We start from the raw sequence: 22,980 nt of genomic DNA, 5'->3' as shown, positions 1-22,980 counted from the left end.
GTGGACAACACACCTCTTCCAAATATTGATGAAAATGCCTGTCTCTACAATATTTGCCCAAACTTAAATTCCTGACAGGATGCACATCTCCATGTTGTAATATTACGATAAAAGTTTCAGAACAATGATGCAGGCTGCCTAGAAAATAGTTGTGGACAGATTGACAGACAAGGTGAAACTGAAATACTCCCAACTTCATTTGCTTGGGGTATAATAATACACAATACATGTAATAGGAAATTGATTGCTTTCATGCGTCACACAACTTTTTAATTTGTATGGAATGACACTTCATATGTTAAAAAGAAGAATTTGCATGGTATAACCTCTTAAGAACACTCCCACTCAACTATTTCTGTCAAAAGCAGTAGATAAACCTGGAAAGGGGAGACACAAGTTGGCATGCTAAAGCAATATACCAAATATTTAAGCATTCCCTCCAATAGAAGCTAATAAAGAAATCTGATATAGAAATGTGTAACAAACATGATTGCAATATGGTCTTAACAAATGCTTCTCAGGGTCCAGGCAAACTTGATATGACAGCAGAGGTCAACCTTGAATTGTTGGGGAAAGTGGGACACACCAATTAAATTTTTGACAGCTTTTAATTTCAACTGGGATTAAACATAGGACACTGGAAAAGAATTTGACCAGAATCAAAGTGGTTTCTTTTTGGCCCCTAATCCTAAATGGTTCCAGTCACAACCTCAAAAATCAATCCCAGCCCTTTGGGATATAGCACTTTGTAGTACAATGTCGGAGATCTAATCCCTTCTACTCCAGTTATCATCCAGAAATCAGAAAAAAATACCTGTAACTAATTCTACCACTCAGTGGCCTTTAATTCTTAATCAAATGAAGTCACAACCCCAAAAATTCATCCCTTTTTTGGTATGGCACCCTTTATTGCAATTTAAGAGATTTATTTACATATAGTCAAGTTATTGTCTTGACACCAGGAAAAAGTTCGTTTGCAAATCATAATCCCCCAATTTAATCCCAGCTCTACTTCAATGGCATGGCACATTTTGGTACAATTTCAGAGTTCCAATAAGTTATAGTCAAGTCATTGTCTGTGCATATGGGAATGCTTGTTTCAGGCCCCTTATTTTTTCTCTCATTCTTTAACAGTTTAAATCTTAAACCCAAAAATCTATCAAAGTCTGTCCTACATGTTATAGAATGTTATAGAACAGCATAAACATCTATATGCTTTTATTGGAGTCATATACACGTAGTTAAGTTTTATGAAAAGCTTGTTTTTTGCTCCTACTTGACCCCTAATTCCAAAAAAGATGGGGCCACAATCCCAAAAATCAATACATGTACAAACCTTTCTTTTGTTGTTAGAACCTTTTTATAAAAGATCAACTAACTAATACTCAAGTTACAGCATGATAATCAAGTGTTGACAGATGATGACAGAGCCTAATTTTTTTTTCTGGTCATATAATAAAGAGCTGCGCTTAAAGCGCATGATACGCCTGTTGCCCTTTTAACTTGTCCTTACGCTTTTAATGAAGTTACATGATCAACTAGAAATACTGTGAGCCCTGTCAAATCCCTTCCCTAACCCTCCCCCAAAAAAAAGTAAATAAAAATGGCCCTATCATAACAAATGGCCAGTTTTCACAGATTTTTCAACGAATAAATTTCCTTGGCCATTTCTGCCTTTTCCAAAGAAAAAAAAAAATTCATAACACAGAAACATAAATTTGACATTTATAAAAATCGGAAGGGAGCTTACTTCAATAAATATGAAAAATTCACCAAATTTTCATAACAGTTAGTGAAAGTTTTTTGGGTCATTGTGCAAAAACTTGAAAATCCCCCTTTTTTAAGCATAAAAACTTCACAACAGGGAAACGAAAAATCTGAAATTTATAAAAAATCAAAAGGGAGCTTATGTCAACAGATATGAACAATTCACCAAAGTTTTATAGAAATGGGTGAAAGTGTTTTCGAGTTATTGTCTAAAGTGTCGACGACGAACAGATGGACAACAGTATCCATAATGCGTCCAGTCTAAGACGGGCGTATAAAAACTGTAGTAGAATGTTCTGCAACTACCAGTATTATAAAAGATTTGATGGCATTAATGTATAGCAAAATCAAACCAAATTTCATACTATATTTACATTTTTTATTCATGTAACTTTTTGTAAAATATAACTCATCTTAGGCCAAATGAAAAAAATTCTTTGTTTTCAATCCATAAAGGTCTTGTCTGTTTCGAAAGTGCCTCATTACCAATTTTAATCACAAAATGAAAAAAAAAAAATATTTTCCACATATTTTTTTTTTTTATATCACTGTAAATAACCCTCATCACCATTGTGGGACAATTAAACAATGAAAGGAAATGCCCTCCATGTAGGATTTCATGAAAAAATGATCTCAGAATCAAGAAATTGACTATGAATAACCTTAGAAATATAACTAACTATTATCATTGCAAAAGGTATGAATAAATTCCTGTAATATTAATGACAGGTTTGGATTATTCTGTATAATCAAGGTAGGCACTTTGCTGTTTGGTTTCTAATGTGATTTATTACTGTAATAAATTCAAGGTAAAAAAGAAGACAAATAAATACCAATGACAAACGTAGATTTATCACAGTAAACAGTAAAACAGTAGTGTTCTTCCAATAATACTGTCAAAGTACTGACAGATTAAATTTAACTTAAGGCTTCATTATAAAGTGTCCTGAGGAGACACTGTACTGCTTGGCTCAGGCAGGGAAACCACTTAACTGCACATATAAATTGTTCCGTACTTAAGACAGACAAATAAAAAAAACAACAGTAATAATGTCAAAAATAATTTTTCAAGTAAAAATCATTTGTAGGACGGAGTAACAAAATTTTCCATGCATGTATAACTTTTAGAATAAATAATTTATATCACAAATAACATTAAATGCTGTGGTTTATATCAGAAAACTAACAAACCACAAATTTACAAGTAAAACAAAATACTGTCACCACCATTTACTAAACCCAGAGATCAGTAAATCTCTCTGGGCCAACATAGGATTATTATAGAAGTTCATCAGTACAATTGTTTGACTTTTTCCACAGACGTATTCCAACTGTCCACCCATCTCTGTTCAGCTAACAATAACTTCTGTTTTTCTTCTTCAATTGATTCTAATGTCTTTATAAACTTGTCTTTGTAATTCTGTACAGAGAGAGAGAGAAAAAAACTTAATACAATGATCAAAAGTAAAGCATTTAAGTTGTTGAAAAAAATAATTCAAAAATATTTGTAACTTTGTAACTCTTAAATTTGATGGATTTACATCTCATCGAATGTATTGACTGAACTAAAATACTATCACATTTTGTAACATTAAACTGTTCAGTGTGAGATAAATGACATTTAAAATACTACCACAATCATCAAAGATGTAAATGTATATTTAATTATGAGCATAAACAGTAGCATTTCAAAAACTTTATAAATAAAAAAACAAATACAGAGATAAATGTTAAATGGTAATTAATCTAGGGGACTAATCTACACAGAAAGACCGACCATTTTCCAGGGGACTTATCTACACAGAAAGACCTACCATTTTCCAGGGTACTAATTTCATTGTTTGCTCAATTCTTTTATTCAAAACCCAACAACAGGGAAAATTTTCATTTAAACATTATCACAAAAAAAAATATATATATATTTTGACAAACACAAAAAATCATACCTACAAAAAATCCCATTTAGGTACATTGTAACTTTACCTCCTTTGTATTTCCTGTACTACATGGCTCATAGTTTGTTATATGGCAGAAATGACTTTTTTCAAAAGTCCTTTAGAGAAATACGCAAAATCATATCCTTTAATACAAAATAAACTTTATCATACTGCTTGGATTACCTGGAAAACTTTGTCCCTGGCATTTACAGTAGCACTGTGTCCTAGGGTTGTCTTGGCAGTTGTAACTGAAGCAGTCTGCTGTACTTTACTGGGAGTCTCTAGTTGTAGCACATTGGAAGGTATTCCTGTAGCATACACATATTTTTATACACCATAAATAGATTTGAGGTGAACTTGAATATGTAAGCTAATTGTTATAAGAAATCAATTGGTTAATATCATAATTATGAGGTAAAGAATCAACTCTGAACAACAAGAAGCCTTAATCTCTCACTTAGGAACAACACTGAACACAATTTCTCATACAAATAAGCACAGGACAAACCAGAGTCTGGTTACAAGACTTCAAAGTTTTAAAAGCTAAATAGCTAAACAATATCATTAATACAAACATGTAATACATTCATTTTTGCTGAGTATCATGAGTTGAATTACTTTATTCTATTTTAATTCTGACAAGTCAGGGAGAGCATAAATAACTTGTGTTGGCCTAACAACTCTATACCTTGCCAAGTATTTTTTCCTCTAGGTAGAGCATCCTTGTCTTCATCATCTTCTAAAGGCTGGCTAGCATTTCTCCTTCGAATCAGTTCACTAGTAGGATATTTCTTTGGCTCAACACCTGGGATTTACAAAATACATGAACTTTATAATCTACTAAAACATCTAATTTTTGGTGTTTAAAAAAATGGTGTAAGTGTATGTTTTTTTTTAAAATCTTTTCATGGATCTGTTCAATGAAAGTGGTCAGTTTTTTCTGCTTTATTGTATTTCATGTTTTATGAGGCTTCTCTGTTTGTTTTCTTCACAATTTTCTAGATATCTGATCATTCAACACCAGTTTTGTTCTGATCATATGTTCTTGTTTTCATTTTTATAAGGTCTATTGTTACATCAATTTTGAGTTTTGAACTATTCACTCTTGTCAATGTGGGTTTGAGTAATAGAATCAATCAATGATAATCTAAGTTAGTTTGAACTTACGTCCTTTCTCTACATCATCAACTGTGAGAAGATTATCATACTGTACAAGCTGGTTCTCTGATGTCCTTGACAATTGTTCCACGAAGACCTTGGCCTGTTCTAATGTTACAGCCTGGAGTTGTTTAGTCTGGTCATCAACAGCAACCATGTATTCCTTGTGTCTCTCTTCTTCCTTCTCACAAAGGGAGGCAATCTCACCCTTCTGGTGTGGATGTCCCAATGTAGGACGGAGTAAAGTGGAATGTTCTTTCTGAAAAAATAAATGTAAGACTCAATTAAAAGAAAAAACAATTCTCTTTAAAAGACTTATTTTTCATTTGAACTCAATTTTATCTGTGAATAGAGATTTTCTTATTTGGAAATGCAATCAATTTGGATTTTATTTCTTTGACACATTTAAATTTTCAAAACAATTTTTTTCATCCATTAAAACAAGTAAAATATAATACTATTTAGCAGCAACTGTTTCAAAAACTCCATCACAGTCAATTTATTAAAATTATATAAATTTTATGATAAAAAAAATCACAATAAGTCATAATTGTATAATTAGTTGTAAATTATGACATCAAAATAGAAAACATCCTTGTGACATCAGTACTTACAATCAGCTTGACATTAACAACTTTTCGGGAGTCATTCAAATCACATTTTCATTCATTTCTAAAAAACAAGTTGTTATTAAAATGCTTTTTCTTCTTCCAAAAATCTATGATAGTGATTTTAAAACAGCATTGAGGAGTGAAAAAAATACCTGTCGTTTTTGTAGATTATCAAGTGTTGAAGAGAACTGTTTAGAAACAGTATCTCTAGCATCCTTAGACTTGGTTAGTTCTTCCTCTAACAGGTCGTTCAGTAATAAGTCAGGAACGTGCGAAACTGCCTTCTCTAACTGTCCCAACTGGGCTCGAAACTCTGTTAAAGTAGGCAACTTTTGAATGAAATCTTACTCAACTTAAATGAAAGCAAAATATTTTAGTCTAAAAATACACAAACATCATTTAGGTTGTGTCCAAATTTATATATGCTAAGTTGTCCTTTTTTGTCATATGGTCAAGGTTTTCTGTGAATTATTGTTATATGTTAGATAATATTACATCAGCACCAGGAGTCAATCAGTATACCAAATTTGACATCTATACCTTATTTGCGACCTTTGCTGGGATTCAAAATTATACAAAAAAATGGTGTGGTAATAATGTTTGACTTGGTCTAAAAGCTCTGCTATGGCAATCTCAAAATGCTAGTTCCACTTATTACATGGCAGTAACTATTTAAGGTATATATTTTGTAAGTGAAGTAATATGGGAATGGGTTTTAAGTCATTGAAGGCCAATGGAAATCTTCATACATGGAAATAGGTAAAGTGCTTTAAGTTTACAATGTTATACTTACTTCGTTTCTTAAAGACAGGAATTGATTCATTGCCTTAAAAGTAGGAAGAGTTCAAGATAAACCATGATAGGTTTAATATTAAAACTGGTATTAAAATTAAAAGCTACCTTGCAAACACTGGTTATGATATTCCTCAGCTTGAGTGAAATAAGACTGTAATTTCTGAACCACTACATCTGCACACTGTTCAAATGTTTCTTGTAAAACTTGGGGTCTTGTAACTTGACGATTACCTTTGTTCTTGTAATACAGCTTAAAAAAATTAATTCTATTTCATTACTTCCATTATGCACACTAACATTCATTATCATTGCAGACAATTGTACATTTCCTGGTATAAATATTTCTTTATTTTTATTAAATTCTCTGACAGTGTCATCCATGAGCAAAAAAAAAGTATGATTTCTTCACAATTAGATGAAATAGATTGAGTTATTCCCCTTGAAAGATAATTATGACAGTAAAACTCAGCTTATTCAACATCTCCTCTAGAGCTTCCCTCAGATGTTCCCCTTATAATGCCAAAGAGATGGAGTTAATTCTTCTTTCAATGAGCCAGGGGATGTGTCTCAATCCTTACCTCAGCTGATGTTAACAACCCATCCAGAGCTTCTCTAAGATTTCTCCGTATTGTTCCAAGAAGATGGAGTTCTTCTCCTTCCTCATCCTTCTCACCAAACACAAGATATTTCTTGTCAAACTTGGTTGATTTGCTTGTTCTTCTCAACCTGAAATACATTGTAAAATATTGTTTGTAAAGAAAAAAAGACGCCAAAAGTAATCTGCTGTTCAGTGTTAAGTTCACATTCCTTTGAATGAAATGTTCTTTGATCACAATTTTAGAACTGGTATTGTTCTTTTCAGGACAGTTTTGCTATAGGACCATTCAAAGCTGATTTCTTGGTTCTAGTCCATATTTCATTAAAATTAATGAGAGAGGAGGAGGTATCTTTTATACATGTATTTCAAAATTTTTCTTTCACCCTCCAAACTGATCAGCCAGCTTTTTTTACAATAGTAAGTAAAAAAATTATGAGGAAGCTATGTTTTGGTTTGTATTTTAATGATACAACTAAAATTGGTGATGTAGCACCCTTAAAACAGATCAAGCAAATCAAATAAGATTTAGTTGGCATTACTAGTTCATTCTTTATCAGAATAAAACATGATTTCTCTAATTTAGTCACTCAAAGTTTATAAAGGGTCTTTGGATGAAAATGTAGAAAATAGTTTTTTTTTGGAAAGTGATCGAAACTTAACTTTTCTTTTACATTTACAAAATATTTGACTCACTCAGTAAGTACAAATATATGACACAGCCTTTCCTCTAAAGAAAAAAACAAATTTCTGTTTGATTCCAAAACTCAAATAAAATACTTATTTTAATGGTATAAAAATCAATTTATTATTTAGACAGCAATGATTTATTGAATGCTCCTTGTGAAAAAATGTCCATAATTCACATTGTGAAATAATTTTCATAATTTCACTCTTGGATTTTCTCTGGCAAAAACGTCACGAAGTAAATATCAATATACCGATCACAAAATTAAAAATTTATGTTGAGAATAGCAACAAATCATAGAGAAAATCTTTATAATTTATAGATTGGTACTATGGTGAATAACCAAGATACAATTACTCAAGCCAAGAAAACTTTAAGATTTAACAAGTTCTGCACAGTTGTTTTATATAGGCGTGGCACAAAATTGTGGCACATGTGATCATATTTTGGCCATTCACTTTTTCCAATTAATTATTCTATTACAGTTATATCTTAAACTGTTTTAAAATAAATGCTTGTTGAAACATTCCTGTTGATACAGCCAACATCAGCTGAGCAAAAAAAAAATATCAAACCACTGCAATGACTCTAGCATCTATAAGCAGTCCCTTTAAGTCAAAGCAGGTCACAAAAGGCTCTCCAACAAACAGTCTAAACTGAATTACAATCTGCCCATATTAAGCATGGTATTTTGAAACATGATACATTAAACTTTTGTTACTACGAGACTGGATTTTTAAAATGGGAGGGCCTGTTGCCAAAACGTTTTATTAATACATGTAGGTTCAAAAAGACAATTATATACTGTAAACATTCCCTGAGGAATTTAACACAATAGAAAATAATGGTCAAATGGGCTGATGCAAACCTAGAGTATTTGCACTGAGCAATACAGCACAGAATCATAAAATCAATTATAAAAGAGAAAACTGGCAGACCAAGAGAGAGACATAAAATACAGGTCACAATCCTAGCATGCCATCTAAATTTGTCTAGGTATAGCACAACAAGGTAATAAAAGTTTTATGTTCCAATAAATGAAAAACCATGGTTAATTCTTGCAGACTGTAACACTATAACTACAAACTTAAAAAAAAAAACAACAAAGCATTCAATGTCAAACATGGTCACACAGAAAGCCAATGGTTTCTATCTAACGGATCAATAAATAACAATGGAAAAAATGATACAAAATGATAAACTGAGATAGAAAACGTCATTTGAATATTTTACCAGTGGAAATGAGAATATTTTGCCAGCCACATTTAAACTCTAAAACATCTTGTAGTTGAGAAACAGACATGAGTTATAATGACCTCAAACTGTGGATTTCTTTTTGGTATCTAATGCAAATTCATATTTTTGTATGTATGATTTACTAGAATTCTCAATGGAGTGAAATAAAATAAAGTCTATTACTTCCTGATTGATTGTAACTATTATTGTTTGTTTGTTTGTTTTTTCACAGAACTTCAAAACTGGAATGCATTTAGTCAGTTGTTCCATGAAAGAACAGAAAGATAAACTTGTCCATAGCTACAATGATACATGTATAAGCTTGAGGTAAGTCTAAAATATTTAAGAGCTTTATGGTTTATTTGGCAATATAGAATTTCATGCAATTTGGTTATGTAGTATCAGCAGAGAGATTCATAAATGGTTGGACAAGAAAACAAAATATTCCTATACATGTACATCTAATTCAGTTGGACATAACATTTTGGTCTTAACATTGAACAACATGATGATGAGATGTTTAGGTAATGCATTAATTCCAGATATCAAACGAAACAAATAAATAATAAATCCTGAAAGAAAACAAGAGCCTCTAAATGAGATTGAATCGCTCACCTGGCAAACCATGCCCTATAAACTAAGTAAGTAAAGGTATCATGCTTTGTTACCATGTTTGACAAAAAAATTGCTGTAAAAGAGCTTATATTGATGAATACTTGAAGTTCAATTGAGTAACTAAGGCACTAAAAATGTTGGAATGCCTTAAAAGTGTTTTTAAGAACCTCTGGAAAAATATGGGCAGAGGTTCCCCTATGCCCTGTTTATATATGGCTATACAACATTTCAACTGGGACTGAGGGGTCATTAGCTCAGTATAAATTTGCTGAAAAAGAACATAAAGTAAAGTTAAATTATGGCTATACAACATTTTCCTCATCACCATTCAAATCAGAAGAACATGTTTACTGTGTAAACCAAATGTCATTGAAATGAAAGTAAGTATATAATTAGCAGGAAAATGGCAGCCACCTGGAAAATTACCACCCAGAACAAACTTTCCTCATCACCAATCAACTTAGATACCATGTTTCCTAAGGTGGAAATGGTTGCAAAATGGCTGACTAAAAAAAAAATTTCAACACTGTATGTCAACTCAGAATATCATATTTACCTTATGGGTAGCTTTAATCTTCATTATTATAATTGAGGAAAAATATCTGTTTTAGGGGCATTACATTGTGTGATGAATCATTTTCAAATTTTCGGCATAGGTCTGTCATCTGAAGGTAAACCGAAGGTGGGTACCCCCTCCCCCTGCACCCTCTTCAGAATTTATGCTAAATTCAACGGTTTTTGAGTTATTTGCGTAAAACTGAATTTTGAGCGCTATGTTCTATTTTTAACAATGGCCAAATTTTTCACATATCAAAAAATTTAAACAATCAGTCTGTGCAGAATACCCTAAAAAATAATCTAAAAAAGATCATTTGATTCTGAATAGCAGTATCAGAAGAGAAGATTTTTGATATATTAACATCAAAAATAGCCAAAAATGTTGAATAAGGACAACAGATTTTCACCAGATAGATCTCATCATGCTTTAACTTTTACCCTTGTCAGAATTTGGTTAAACCATATGGATTGGAGATATATACAAAAAAACTGCTGTCTGACCTGTACGTTCTATTTTTAGTGACAGTAGCCATGTTTTATGACGGATCAAAAATCGAAGCAGTGCAAGATACGCTGAACAATCATGCTAAGGTTCTTCTAAATGAATTTAATAGTTTCAGACAAAAATATGTTTGAAAAATTGTAACAATGACAGCGACCGACACTAAGTGATGGCAATAGCTCACATGGCCTACAGCCAGGTGAGCTAAAAAGAAAAAAGAACAAGATATAAACAAGATAACAAATGGAACAGGGCTAACAACACTATTTACCCTGGCCTGGCAGTCGGCTTTTGATGATTTGATGACACTTTTTGTAATCTGATAAAATAAGGACTATTTTAAAGTATATGTTTTAAGACTATCTGTAAGATATTTGATCTGGTCATACATGGGTATTAGTTTTAACAGATTATAGTGTAAACAGATGATATTACTAAGAAATAGTTATCAGTAATAGAAGAGTAAGAGATTTATTTTTAATAGGTGTGTGACAGGGTTTTAATGTTTAACAGATAAGAGTGAAATCCTTGAAGAATTTCATGCAACTACCAAGATAAGCACTTTAGTCCAAGGGCACAAACTTGCATGTTTAGAAAAACTTTGTAATCTGAATTTAAAAAAATTCTGAATAATCTACATAACTGTGGCAATGATGCAAAACATTTCACAGAGAAAAAAAATAATAGTTTTACGATGAAATCCATGAAAATTTGTACCCTACTATTGATAGTACTCTCTCAGTACATAGGTAGAGAGGTTGTGTGATTGGTTAATCAACAGTCTCCTCGTATTATTAATTCAAAGTTCAAAAATGTAGAGTTTGGACTTTGATAAATATTATTCTGGATTTCTAATACTGCATAGTTCAGGCCTTGTTTGTTTTAGCTAAGAAATCCACCACAGTGTTAAAACTTTGTGCATCAGGAAAATTCAACGTTACCTTGGGGCCGCAGCTGGCGTCCCAACAAAACTTGGCTCGCTAAAATAACAAAGTTAGGTAATCATAGTACATCATGCTTTTAGTCAAATTAATTTCAATATTTCCATGTCAATATTTAATTCAGATTATTCTACTTAAGTGTAAGTGTTTGTAAGAATCAGGCAAAATGGAAAATCAGAAACATGCATTTCAAAAAACCCACCGATCTGACAATGTAATATCACTGAAGGATACTTTCTCTATTTGAAAAGACCATTATTTAAGCTCTGCATCACTGACTTTGCTCAGAAATTTTCAAATAGAATGCTAGAAAAAATGAGGTTTTTGACAGTTATCTGCCCTTGGAATATTCATTTTCAGTACATTTCAATGAATATTATAACTCAATGCACCAACATGATGTGGAATATATTGTCTTTTTTCTTTGATTCTGATGGTGCAAATAGTCAAATTACACCATCAAAATGATGTGTTTTTATACCATGTTTCACCCATGCCTGATTCTTACAGAGACTGACACTTAAATCAGAATTGTTCTACTTAATTATGAAATTAGTACAGTGACTGACACACTTATAAGTTTTCTCTATGAGCTATTTCTTAAAATACTGTACAGAGGAATGAAAGGAAACCTCAAAACAACCAAACTTAATACCCCCAAATAAATAAGTGAGTTGTTTTAAAAATTTAGACAACAATAAAATCAAAAACTTATTACATTGTACATGTATCATGAAGAAAGTAAAAAAAAAATAAATACCATAGTTTTAAAGAACATAATAAAAATCTAGCAATTAAGTAAATGAGGTGTACTTAAGTATACGGAAAAATCATCAATATTTTTTTTCTTTAAAAAAAAATATCTAAAATCAAAAATATGAAAAAAAATGCCTACTATAATTTCTTACAAACCAAAAATACAACTTTTTATGTGAACTCCAATATAAAGTTTCCCCAATACCTTTCATTCCGCAATACATTATAATTCATGAATAGCCCTTTGTTTGCTGAGCATGAGACAAACTGATATTTACCCTGACTGAACACGTTTAGGGGGACTATCTGATGCACTGTTTAAATTCCTCTTTGATTTGGTTCTCTCTGTAGGAGTGCTTGCTGACAAAGATGATTTCATTTTCTCTCTCATATCTAATGGTTGACCATCTGAAATAAATACCAGGTAAACCAAAATAATTAACCAATACAAACACAGAATCATAGATATAATGAATAAAAACTATGTGAAAATATTTACAAGGGGGGGCATAATCTATTGCATATAAAAATATTCAACTTAAGGAGGTAGACCAAGGGTAAGGGACAAAACTCTTGAAATCAGTAATATGTTCGTATCATATTCAATTTTACCAAAGCCTATCAAGCTTTAATTTGAAACAGAATGAAATCAATCTAAGTTACTTTGATACTTACATGACATTGATGTAAAATGCTAAATACAAGCGTTCCGATAATTTGTAAGAGTTGTGTCCTTTACCTTAGGTCTACCTCCTTAAAACGGTTTTAGCAGCAATAAATGTTAAAAAGTAAAACAAATATTTTAGCTGATTTTGACAAGGTATAAAAACTACATACAGGTTTCACCATCAAGTTCAGCATCCATACCAAACCTCATCTTTGTCTTCTGAGTCCTTAAAAAAAGGAGATACACAATTTGATATTTTATTAACAGTATAGCCTAATATAAGTATAAACGAGGCTTAAATTTACTGAAAATTAAAGAAAAGCAGGAAGTGTTCATGAAAAAAGTCTAGATTTTAGACATTAATTCTGCTAGGGTTAAACTTTTTAAGTGACATGTAAATCATAAAAGAAACAATTTATTACAAAACCATGAGAAAGAACATTTGGTTTGATTTCTGTGATTGTTGTTGTTGTTTTATAAATTGTGAGTTCCATCTATACTACAGAAAACTTAAATCATTAACAGTTCTACAAGAGGCTTAATTTTCATGATCCCACTCAGCCAAACAAGTTTCATAATTTCAAAAAGTCTTCAGCAACTCATTATTTAATTTTGCAGAAAGCTACAACACCAGCACAGGTATAAAAAGATATAGATAATAACAGTGCACTAGCTTGACATGAAACTTAGATGAAGCTTAGAACAGTGGATAAATAAATGGCTGTGCCAAGCATGTTCACTAGTTCAAATTAAACTCATATGCACATGAAACTGTCAAGTTTAAAAATTACAAAATAATGATTTCAGCAAGAGAAACAATGCTCTTGATTTGAGGCAGTCAATGTTCTGGCAATTAGAAAAATAAATTTTGTGACCTCACAATGGTCAATGCATTTCAACTGCTCAGAGATAACATTAGCAGTATAGATGTGATACACAGCTGGTACATTGTAACTTTACTATACTTACTTGAGTATACTTTTGATAACACCAACTGATGGATCTTCTGCAGGCTGCTTCCCTGCCTTACTAATAGGGGTGGGTGTGGTCTCAGCTGCTGTAAATATAACTCGAGCTGAAAATAAAGGGAAAGGGGTTAAAACCAAGGCCTTTTGATTTTTCTATTTAACTAACAGAAATCGGATGTGATTTCAGTAGACCTTCAGCTTTAAAAAAGGAAGTAGAACAGGAATTTATTGGCTTAGAAAATCAATGTTTTGGTTTCTCTGTCTCAGTATAGGTTTTATTTATTTGGATCTCAGAAAAAAAAACATCTTGTGTTGAAAAGAACTTGTGTCGAAGACAAAAACTCCACCAAACAGCAAAAAAAAAAAAAACACTAAAGGCAGTACATGGGCCTTCAATAAATGGTGAGAAATTTTCCAGAGTCTGCCTTTGAATAGGACAATTTTGGGTTTTTTTCTTGTACATTCTGCTACCCTTTGGATTCACTAATAGAAGATATTCACCAGTACCAGGAGGACCTTGCATGGCAGATGAAGGCCTAGCTATAGTATCCTTTAGACTGTTTAGGTATATACTCCGGGCATGGAAGGCATCAAATACTGCTTTCAATGACTCATTCAACTGTTTAGATGTTATTTGCTGAAGAAAAAAAAATCCAATTATTTTTTGTCTTGAAAATAAGGTTAAACTACTTCCACATATTTGATAGTCTAAAAATATCTACATCAATGAGTATCTTTAAACAAGAATTTTTAAGCCCCTGTAACTAATGAAAATTCCTAATAGATTAGAAAAACAAAAAAAATCTACTTCCCATTTCCCACTGTATAAGAATCCAGTAACCTGCTTATCAAAAATATTTTAAAAAAATATACCACAGCTTACCTCTTTTAAAAACATCTTCTTAAATTATTGACAACATTAAAATGATAGAAATATATGACTCAATAGTTGAAAAATATATATCTATAATACAAGATTTACCCAAAACATATACAATACAAAAATTAACAAATAAAATTTTTGAATTAAATTTCTCAGTAAGATAAATCTATCATACAAAGATTTTATTAAATGTTTTAATGTAAAATTTAATTCTAATTCATTGAAACACTGTATTTCCTTGGATAGCACCAAATATTTTTTAATGCATGCACAGATTTAAAAAAATTTAATTGTTATTTTCACTGATATATCTATCAGTTGCATAAGAATGGAGATAACCATATTGTACTTGAAGATTTGTCATCGTAAATCTATATTTGAAGGTGGCAAATATTTGTTTATTAGCTATTAAAGCTCACATGTTGCCAGTAAACTCATATTGGCCACACTCAAACCTATGATTGAGGCATCTAGACCTTCAAATACGATAAGGTTATCTCCAAATTGAAGTATGATAGTCATATTTGTGCTACATGTGAAATCAGTGCTACATGTTTATATGTACTAATTTTATGTTAATATTACAGTATAGAGTACTATTCATCACATAAATGTAATATCTGCACCATACATATACAGTCACATCAAATTTATGTGATCCTACACCAGCACACTTACACAAACTCACACAAGTTAATTTGCTGAGGCTGGGCCACTCACAAGCATTAACCCTGTTATCAACATCATTGAGGTGCTAAGTGATGTTGGACTATTGGCTATCTCCCTTCCTTTATTTGTACCATTTTTAAACCTTTAATATGTGTAAGACACCTAAATATTACCTCTTTGTCAAGGTTAGGTCTCTCACAAGCATCAATCCTCCTTATCACATCATTGAGGTGCTGAGCCAGCTGTTGAGCCTGTGAGTTACTATTGGCTACCTCCCCCTTTATCTTAACCTGTGTGTTAGTCAGCCAGCGAGCTATTCTCTCCATGAATACAAGATCTATCATGTGGTGCTTGAATCTGTAATCATAAATAAGTATGATGCAATGATAAAGATTTAAGTTGATAAAAATTTTGTAGTGAAAAAAAGTAATTTTTCAAACTCTTTTAAAATTAAAATTGGACATGAAAGATTTTTATAAAAGCCCTAAAGTAAAATTGATCTAACATCATTTTTTGAACTTACAGTACATTTTGAACTTCTGTTATGTGAATCATTTACATTCTGTGACATTTTCATCTATGTAATCTATTACAAAAAACTTCTCCCAGTCAAAGACTACTGAGAGGAGTGAGCATAAACAAGAAATTTTCGCTCATTTCTCCCTCTAGATTAAGACTTGTGCTATATGATCCTATTTATCATTTACTATCAATTAAGTTTACTCAATACATTATCTTTCATATAAATGTGTGACCATTATTTTACCTATCATCAAACTCTGTGACAACTTTAGTGACTTGTTCCCTTCGTTTAGATTCTAATCCTTCCAGTTCTAACATTATAGCACCTTCACATTTATCTATCTTCTGTGATGACTGGTCAAGTTTCTTACAATATTCCTTTATCTCCTCTGGGCAGAAGTTTCCACCATCAGAAAACACCCTAAAATTGACAGAAAAGGTTATTTCATAGATAAGAAAAATATAGATTGCATTGTTTTATAGGCAATTATTACACATACATATACACATAATTACTAAATAGACCAAATGCTGACCTAAAGTCAACAAATTTAATAAATGGACCATATTTTCATGTGATAAAAATAATGCTTATAAGCTTCTGTTTCATTAAATCTTTTTTTTAATTTAAAAGTATTTGCCTTTGTATGTAGACCTCACATTTCCATGTTTCCTTCCTAAAATGGTGACCATCACTGATCTCAAAATAGATAACATATACTGTTATTACTTTTCATTAGATGATATGCTGTTTTTCAATCAAAGTACTTTTACAGTCATGTCATTGTATAATATCAATGTAGAGCTATTTATACTTTCAATTAAGTAGATTTATATCAGTTGTTCTATTAATTACTGAAATTTGAATTAAAAGATTTCATCAAATACACATGTTCTCTGATTAGCTACAAGCTAGGACGATGACCTTTCAAATAACCTATCAATAAAAGTCAATCTTGATATCTTGTTTTCTAAAATAAAGTTCTACTAAAGTTAACTAAACTAGTTCAGATATTTGAGTTAGTGGAGAGTAACATGCTAGAACTCTAATTATTAAATTGTGCATACTACTTACAGTTTAGCACATTGAAAGTAGTTTTATTTGCTAAGTTTATTTCTATGATTGAAGTTTAATTTCCCAATGGTGTGGTTCTATTCAAGTCTATCCAGGTAACAAATAAAAACTTCAATACACAATGAATGGTGTTAAACCCTATAAAACAGGCAAACAAAGAAAATACAGATGTCTTACTTGAATGATTTGATAAATCTGGCATTAGATTCCCGAAGTCTCTGAAGTGTGTCATCTAAATGTTGTCTAAAGTTCTTCAGTGAGGTTCTAATCATTGTCATAAATGTCTCAGATTCATCTTTAAGATGCATTCTCAAGGAAGAAAGTCTTAAAAAAAACAACAACTGCATGTAACTAAGATTGATAGTATATCTTGTAACAAATAAGAGAGAAAACCTTGAATTCTTCCCTAATCATATTCTGTAAAATGTCAAATTGCTCTGATTTTATTGTACACTTAATTAGTATTATATATTGGTTTAATGTATACGATGTACACATTAAAACAGTAGAGAAGAATTCTTTCAAAAGCTGCAAAAAAAAATAAGGAAAAGGGTATTCCACATCAATAATTTGCATGAATCAGCAAATTGAAAGAGCATTTCCTTTTCCATCGTTACAAAAGTTTATGTAAAAAACATTCATAGCCATATCAAATTCTGATATAAAAAAAGTTGCAAAGAAACTGGTCCTTCTAATAAGTTTATTAAAAATAATCAATAACTGTAATTTATATTCTTTAAAGTTAATTACTTGGCCATTTTATATGAAAACCAAACAGGGAGAGATGCTTTTTTCAAAATGGTTTTATCGTCTGATGAAAGTGACAATGTTCATTGACAGAAAAAAGTACGGAGGGAAGCACTTTTTAATTTCTATTATTTTGATATAGCAAAGAAAATGAGTGATGAGGCAACCTCAGAAGGTACATTGGAGGGCCTGAAAATCAAAAAAAACAAAAAACAAAAAAAAACAACTCTGCATGGCCTTAGTCATATAAACTTACTTAGAAGATTTAGTTGCATTGATAAACACAAGTTCTAATGCCTCTATATCCTCTCTGAATTTATGTGTAAGTTTATTATGCTCATCCTCCATGTTTGTAAACTCCTGTTTGAGGTCAGTCAGGGCCTGCTGTACACCTTTGGTATGTCTAGCTACTCTCTCTGAGTGCATCACTAACTCAGCTAGAAAAGAGAAAAATGGTAATTGCTACATTTGTACTACATTTATATATAGAGATGCAGGGAAGAGATATAGAATTGACTGATTGTACCTAGAGATGCAGGGCAGTGCTGTAGAAATTGACAGATTGTACCTGGAGATGCAGGGCAGTGCTGTAGAATTGACAGATTGTACCTAGAGATGCAGGGCAGTGCTGTAGAATTGACTGATTGTACCTAGAGATGCAGGGCAGTGCTGTAGAATTGACAGATTGTACCTAGAGATGCAGGGCAGTGCTGTAGAATTGACAGATTGTACCTAGAGATGCAGGGCAGTGCTGTAGAATTGACAGATTGTACCTAGAGATGCAGGGCAGTGCAGTTGAATTGACAGATTGTACCTAGAGATGCAGGGTAGTGCTGTAGAATTGACAGATTGTACCTAGAGATGCAGGGCAGTGCAGTAGAATTGACAGATTGTACCTAGAGATGCAGGGCAGTGCTGTAGAATTGACTGATTGTACCTAGAGATGCATGGTTAAAAAAAAGAATTGACTAATTGTTGGCTTTTTGTGTATTAGAACAGTCGAGGAACCACTAGAAAAAGAAACAAATATAACAATCTGGCAATTTGAGCCATATTCAAAATGAGCTAGCTTACAGAAGCTACAGCTCCCAAGTAGGCATGTCACTGTGATCCAACCAGGTGCTACTCTACCTAATATATGCCAATGCTTGGTGAAATAGCAGCAACTACCTTTTTTAAAAGTTTTCAGTATGACTCAACCCACAACTTCTCGCACTTGAGAGAGTACAATCATTGTCATCATTTAAAAGGTAAATTATACAAGTAAGCATATAAAATATAAAAAAAATTTGACCAAGAAGAAGTAATAAAATACATATAGTGCAATGGTTCACATCTGTGGGCCTTCAAAATAGTATAATGAGGAATAAATCAAATCACTTGAAGAGGTTGGAATATCCATAAAAAAAAGATACTTTTAAACAGAATTATACATTGTATAAATAGTCAATTAAAATCACATTTCGTAACAAAGAAATCCTAACTAACCTGCTCTGACATTATGTACATCAAACTCTGCCCTCCTAGCTCTAGGTTTGTGGAGATGAAGTCGTAAATCAAGTTCACTGTTAAGTTCTTCACACTGAAAACCAAATAGAGCAATCCAAAATTATTAAATAGAGTGAAATATAAAGGTAATCTTCAGATTTAGTTTCAATGCTAAGTCTGTAGATTAAACAGTAGTTTGAATTATCTCCCCTGTTGCTTAAATCTAGTTAAAAACAACAGATAAAGCAGTTTTGCCCTTAATTTCCATTCAAAACCAATAAAGGAAAGAAATCTGTTTACTTTTTCAATATCAAAAAGTAATGACCCAAGAAAGTAACAAGGAGTCTGAATAGAAATAATAGGGAGGTGTTTTTTTGTTTTTTTGTTTTTTTTGTTTCATTAAAATGATTGCTGCAGCAACCTCACAAGAAATGAGGGATTGAATACCTAACATTAATTTGGAATGGCCTATTTAATAACCAATAAAATTTGTCCATGTTTGATAAGAAACAAGAATTTGTTTAACTAAAATAATGTTGACCCTGGAGTTCTAAAATATTGTATATTTTTACCTTAGAGACAACAACACTTTCAGATCTCTCCGTAGCTTGTTCTATCCATGTTTCAAGATGATTCAAAAAGTTCATTCTCACTCTATCAATACAAAACATACATATTAAATGTTACTTGAGCTCAATTGTAACAGGATAATACATCGGTTAAAAAGTTTATAATATCATGTTCAGTATTTACCAAAATAAAATCTTTGTATAAAGATCAGCTTTTGTCAACAGAAAATACATGTATATTATGTCAGTAAATGGAAACTTTTATAAAGTGTAAGGCAATGGAAAATATGAAGTATCAATCTACAGAAAGTAAAAAAATGTCAGATAACAGAAAATCATATACATAATATATGTGATCTCACTAAACAAATTCTGCATAAATCCTAGTTTATTCTGATTAAGCAGAAGTTGGTACAATATGGCATTAAGACATTTTAAACAAAGCATATAACAGTTTTCAATTAAACATGTACCAAGTACAAAAGTACTAAAAATGTAAGAAAAGACCCAGTTTCATGGTATTTTCAAAGCTTATTTCAATTACAATTCTAGTAATTTTCATTTCCTTGTATGACTTCATGAAGTAGAGGCCTTTGAGAGGGCTACACACTGATAACTCAAAGTTGTGTGTTTTAATTATAAGACAGCCTTGAACGGTAAAAGTAACAGCACAATATCCTCTTTGTAAACATTTTTTTTATTCATTTGTTGCTTAAGGGTGTAAAATGGTCTACAATCAAAACATTTCTTTAAAGGTGTTAATAGCCACATTTTGAATTCAGTTGTACTCTGTAATAATAATAGAATTAATCTCAAGGTCAGTATTTATTATGCATACAAGTATCTGTATGAATCTGGCAGTGAGTGAAACACTGGTCCTAAAATACACCACTCTGAAGGTGCAATATCAATATTTGTACTAAAGATCTGATTTACTCAATTGTTTATTTGATTTACTCAATTGTTTAACTAAGTTTTATTATAATTGTAACATAATTTATTTCAAACAATTCATTGTACTGTTGAAGACTATTAAAAAGCAGTTTTCTAACATTCCAACAAAAATGATTTAGTGGCAAATTAAATGGTTGTTTTAACCAAAAAGAGCAGATTGAGTGGAAAGTACAATCAGATTGTACATATTTGGTGGGTCAGATTCAGATTAATGTTGCCTAATTCTTGCATGGACTTGTACTTCACACACCACCAACAAAGTCCCTGAGTTATTGTCCTTACCTTTTTTTAACCTCATTGATCAGATCCAACTCTACAGTTACATTTCTAATGTAGCTAGGTTGGGTCCTTGGTGATTCAACTTCTGTCATGAATGCAGGCTCTTTGCTTTTGTCTTGGGTGACACCATATTCCCCTGCCTCAGTCAAGACATAGAACATGGTACCTTTCTCAGTTCTCAAAATCTCAGTAATGGCATCTGGGAGTGTTGTTTCTTTACCTTTACCCTGAAAATATACAAACTATGGGTTATAGAGACCTCAACAGCATTGCAGTCCATTAATACATGTACCGGTAATAATATATCCAACATCATTGTATTAATTGCTAAGAATTATGCACTTTCTAAAAATGTTTTCAGGCAAAACATTATACAGTTGTGTTAAGTACAACTTTCCAAACAAATCAATCTGACCTTTTCTACAAAGATACTCATTCATTTTTTAACAGACTCTCAGTGTTAAAGGACCATACAAATTAACTGTCTTTCATTTTGGAAATAGTTGCTAATTTACAACTATCAGCAAATGTTTGAAATCCAACAGACTTACATAAAGACCAACTCACACAACAATCTTTGGTCCAATTTACAAAAATAAGAAAAGAAAAAAAACTTATCAGCATAATAGGCTAAAAATATAGACCAAGTATTTAAACATGCTAAAAATAGCATAAAATGTTAAATCAAAAGTATAATTTAATATTTCATTTGGTAAAAAATTTTAATCATTCCTCAAGTATGCAACAGTATCATAAACTTGCTTAAGTATGTCAAAGTACCTAAAACATGCAAAAAGTAGATCAGGATATCTTATGCATGCTAAAAGTAAGTCAAAGTATCAAAAACATGCTACAAGAAGGTAAAAGTATTTTAAACTTGCTTGTAGTAATTCAAGTATCTTAAACATGCTCACAGCAAGTCTGAGTATCTTATACATGCTAAAATGAGATCAAATTGAAAAGAAACATGCACAATGTAGATGAGACCTAGTATGCATAGCATTAGACATACATGTGAAGTGAATAAAACATGCAAAAGTTTGTATCATGGTGTATTAGTTCAAAGAAAAGAAAATATTCTGAAATTTATTTCACAGTGAAAGTTAATGAGGTCAAAGGTCAAGGCTGTCATGTTGCTTTAGAAAGCAACAACTCACTTCTTCCTCATCATTATAACTTTCTTCTTCATCATCTGGCTACAATACAATACAACACTTATCATTATAAATCTACATAGTTCATTGAATTCAATGTAAACCAAGTTTCTACCTGAAAGAAAATCCTGCTTCTACATGCAAACATGGAAGGTTCAAAATTTAAAGGCACCTATAGTTAACATGACAACTACTGTGAAAGTACTTTAATTCGTGGATACCAATTTTCATGGATTATGGAAGAAACACAAATTTGTGGATTCCTGAATTAGTTGTTTTGTGGTTTTCAGTATACACATCAAAGGGAATCTCCTTTTTGTTGGGAACAAACGAAAGGTATTACATTTATCAAGATTTCTGAAAAATGGAATATTATAATGACAAACATGAAATAGTTCAACTTAAAATTAATAAAACCAACAATTAACCTAACTCCACTTTATAAATACCTTAATTGTCACATCACTACTTTCATCACTATCCTTAAAACATGATAAAACAATTTAAATACCTGTTAATTGTATTATAGCACTAATCTATGATTAAAGGTAACCATTTTCACAGTGTACTAATTGTTGCAATTTCATGGTTGAAAGATCAGCACAAAAAAATAGCACCTGCGAAATTGATTTTTACCATTTTGAAACATTTATCATCTTAAAATCAGTGAAAACTGATACCTGGGAATATGCTCATTTAACAGAACCTGCAAAAATTAATCAGTAACCATGAAAATTAATCAGCAACCATAAAAATTAATCAGTAACCATGAAAATTAATCAGTTTACTGAAAACTGAAAAAACTGAAAAAACTTTATTCAAGAAAACACTCAGGCGCTTGATAAG

The 22,980-nt window shown here is 31.5% G+C and overlaps 1 protein-coding gene across 11 annotated transcripts in view; it reads right to left on the bottom strand.

Moving 5' to 3' along the window:
- Positions 1-2,124: 2,124 nt before the first annotated feature.
- LOC148611205 (coiled-coil domain-containing protein 180-like) overlaps positions 2,125-22,980 on the bottom strand; it is a 42,647-nt gene continuing 21,791 nt past the window's right edge. The window contains exons 18-38 of one of the 11 annotated variants that reach the window (XM_088591486.1): positions 22,584-22,616; positions 22,138-22,176; positions 20,984-21,207; positions 19,751-19,832; positions 19,179-19,272; positions 17,947-18,127; positions 17,121-17,267; positions 16,113-16,289; positions 15,520-15,703; positions 14,296-14,431; positions 13,796-13,901; positions 12,997-13,052; positions 12,438-12,567; positions 11,404-11,442; positions 6,847-6,994; positions 6,374-6,518; positions 5,626-5,786; positions 4,872-5,121; positions 4,393-4,509; positions 3,888-4,012; positions 2,816-3,187 (exon numbers count right to left, since the gene is read on the bottom strand). In XM_088591486.1, coding sequence (XP_088447612.1) covers positions 3,059-3,187; positions 3,888-4,012; positions 4,393-4,509; positions 4,872-5,121; positions 5,626-5,786; positions 6,374-6,518; positions 6,847-6,994; positions 11,404-11,442; positions 12,438-12,567; positions 12,997-13,052; positions 13,796-13,901; positions 14,296-14,431; positions 15,520-15,703; positions 16,113-16,289; positions 17,121-17,267; positions 17,947-18,127; positions 19,179-19,272; positions 19,751-19,832; positions 20,984-21,207; positions 22,138-22,176; positions 22,584-22,616 — 2,703 coding nt within the window. In that variant the 3' untranslated portion in view covers positions 2,816-3,058. Of the gene's footprint in view, positions 3,188-3,887; positions 4,013-4,392; positions 4,510-4,871; positions 5,122-5,625; positions 5,787-6,373; positions 6,519-6,846; positions 6,995-10,733; positions 10,782-11,403; positions 11,443-12,437; positions 12,568-12,996; positions 13,053-13,795; positions 13,902-14,295; positions 14,432-15,519; positions 15,704-16,112; positions 16,290-17,120; positions 17,268-17,946; positions 18,128-19,178; positions 19,273-19,750; positions 19,833-20,983; positions 21,208-22,137; positions 22,177-22,583; positions 22,617-22,980 lie in introns of all 11 variants that reach the window. The other 10 variants (XM_088591484.1, XM_088591485.1, XM_088591490.1 and 7 more) reach the window with 10 other exon arrangements.

Source organism: Perna viridis, chromosome 7, assembly GCF_037379345.1.
Source record: "Perna viridis isolate PV_CMFRI_1.1 ecotype Kerala chromosome 7, ASM3737934v1, whole genome shotgun sequence".
NCBI lineage: Eukaryota > Metazoa > Mollusca > Bivalvia > Mytilida > Mytilidae > Perna > Perna viridis.
This window is presented reverse-complemented; position numbering and strand designations above follow the sequence as displayed.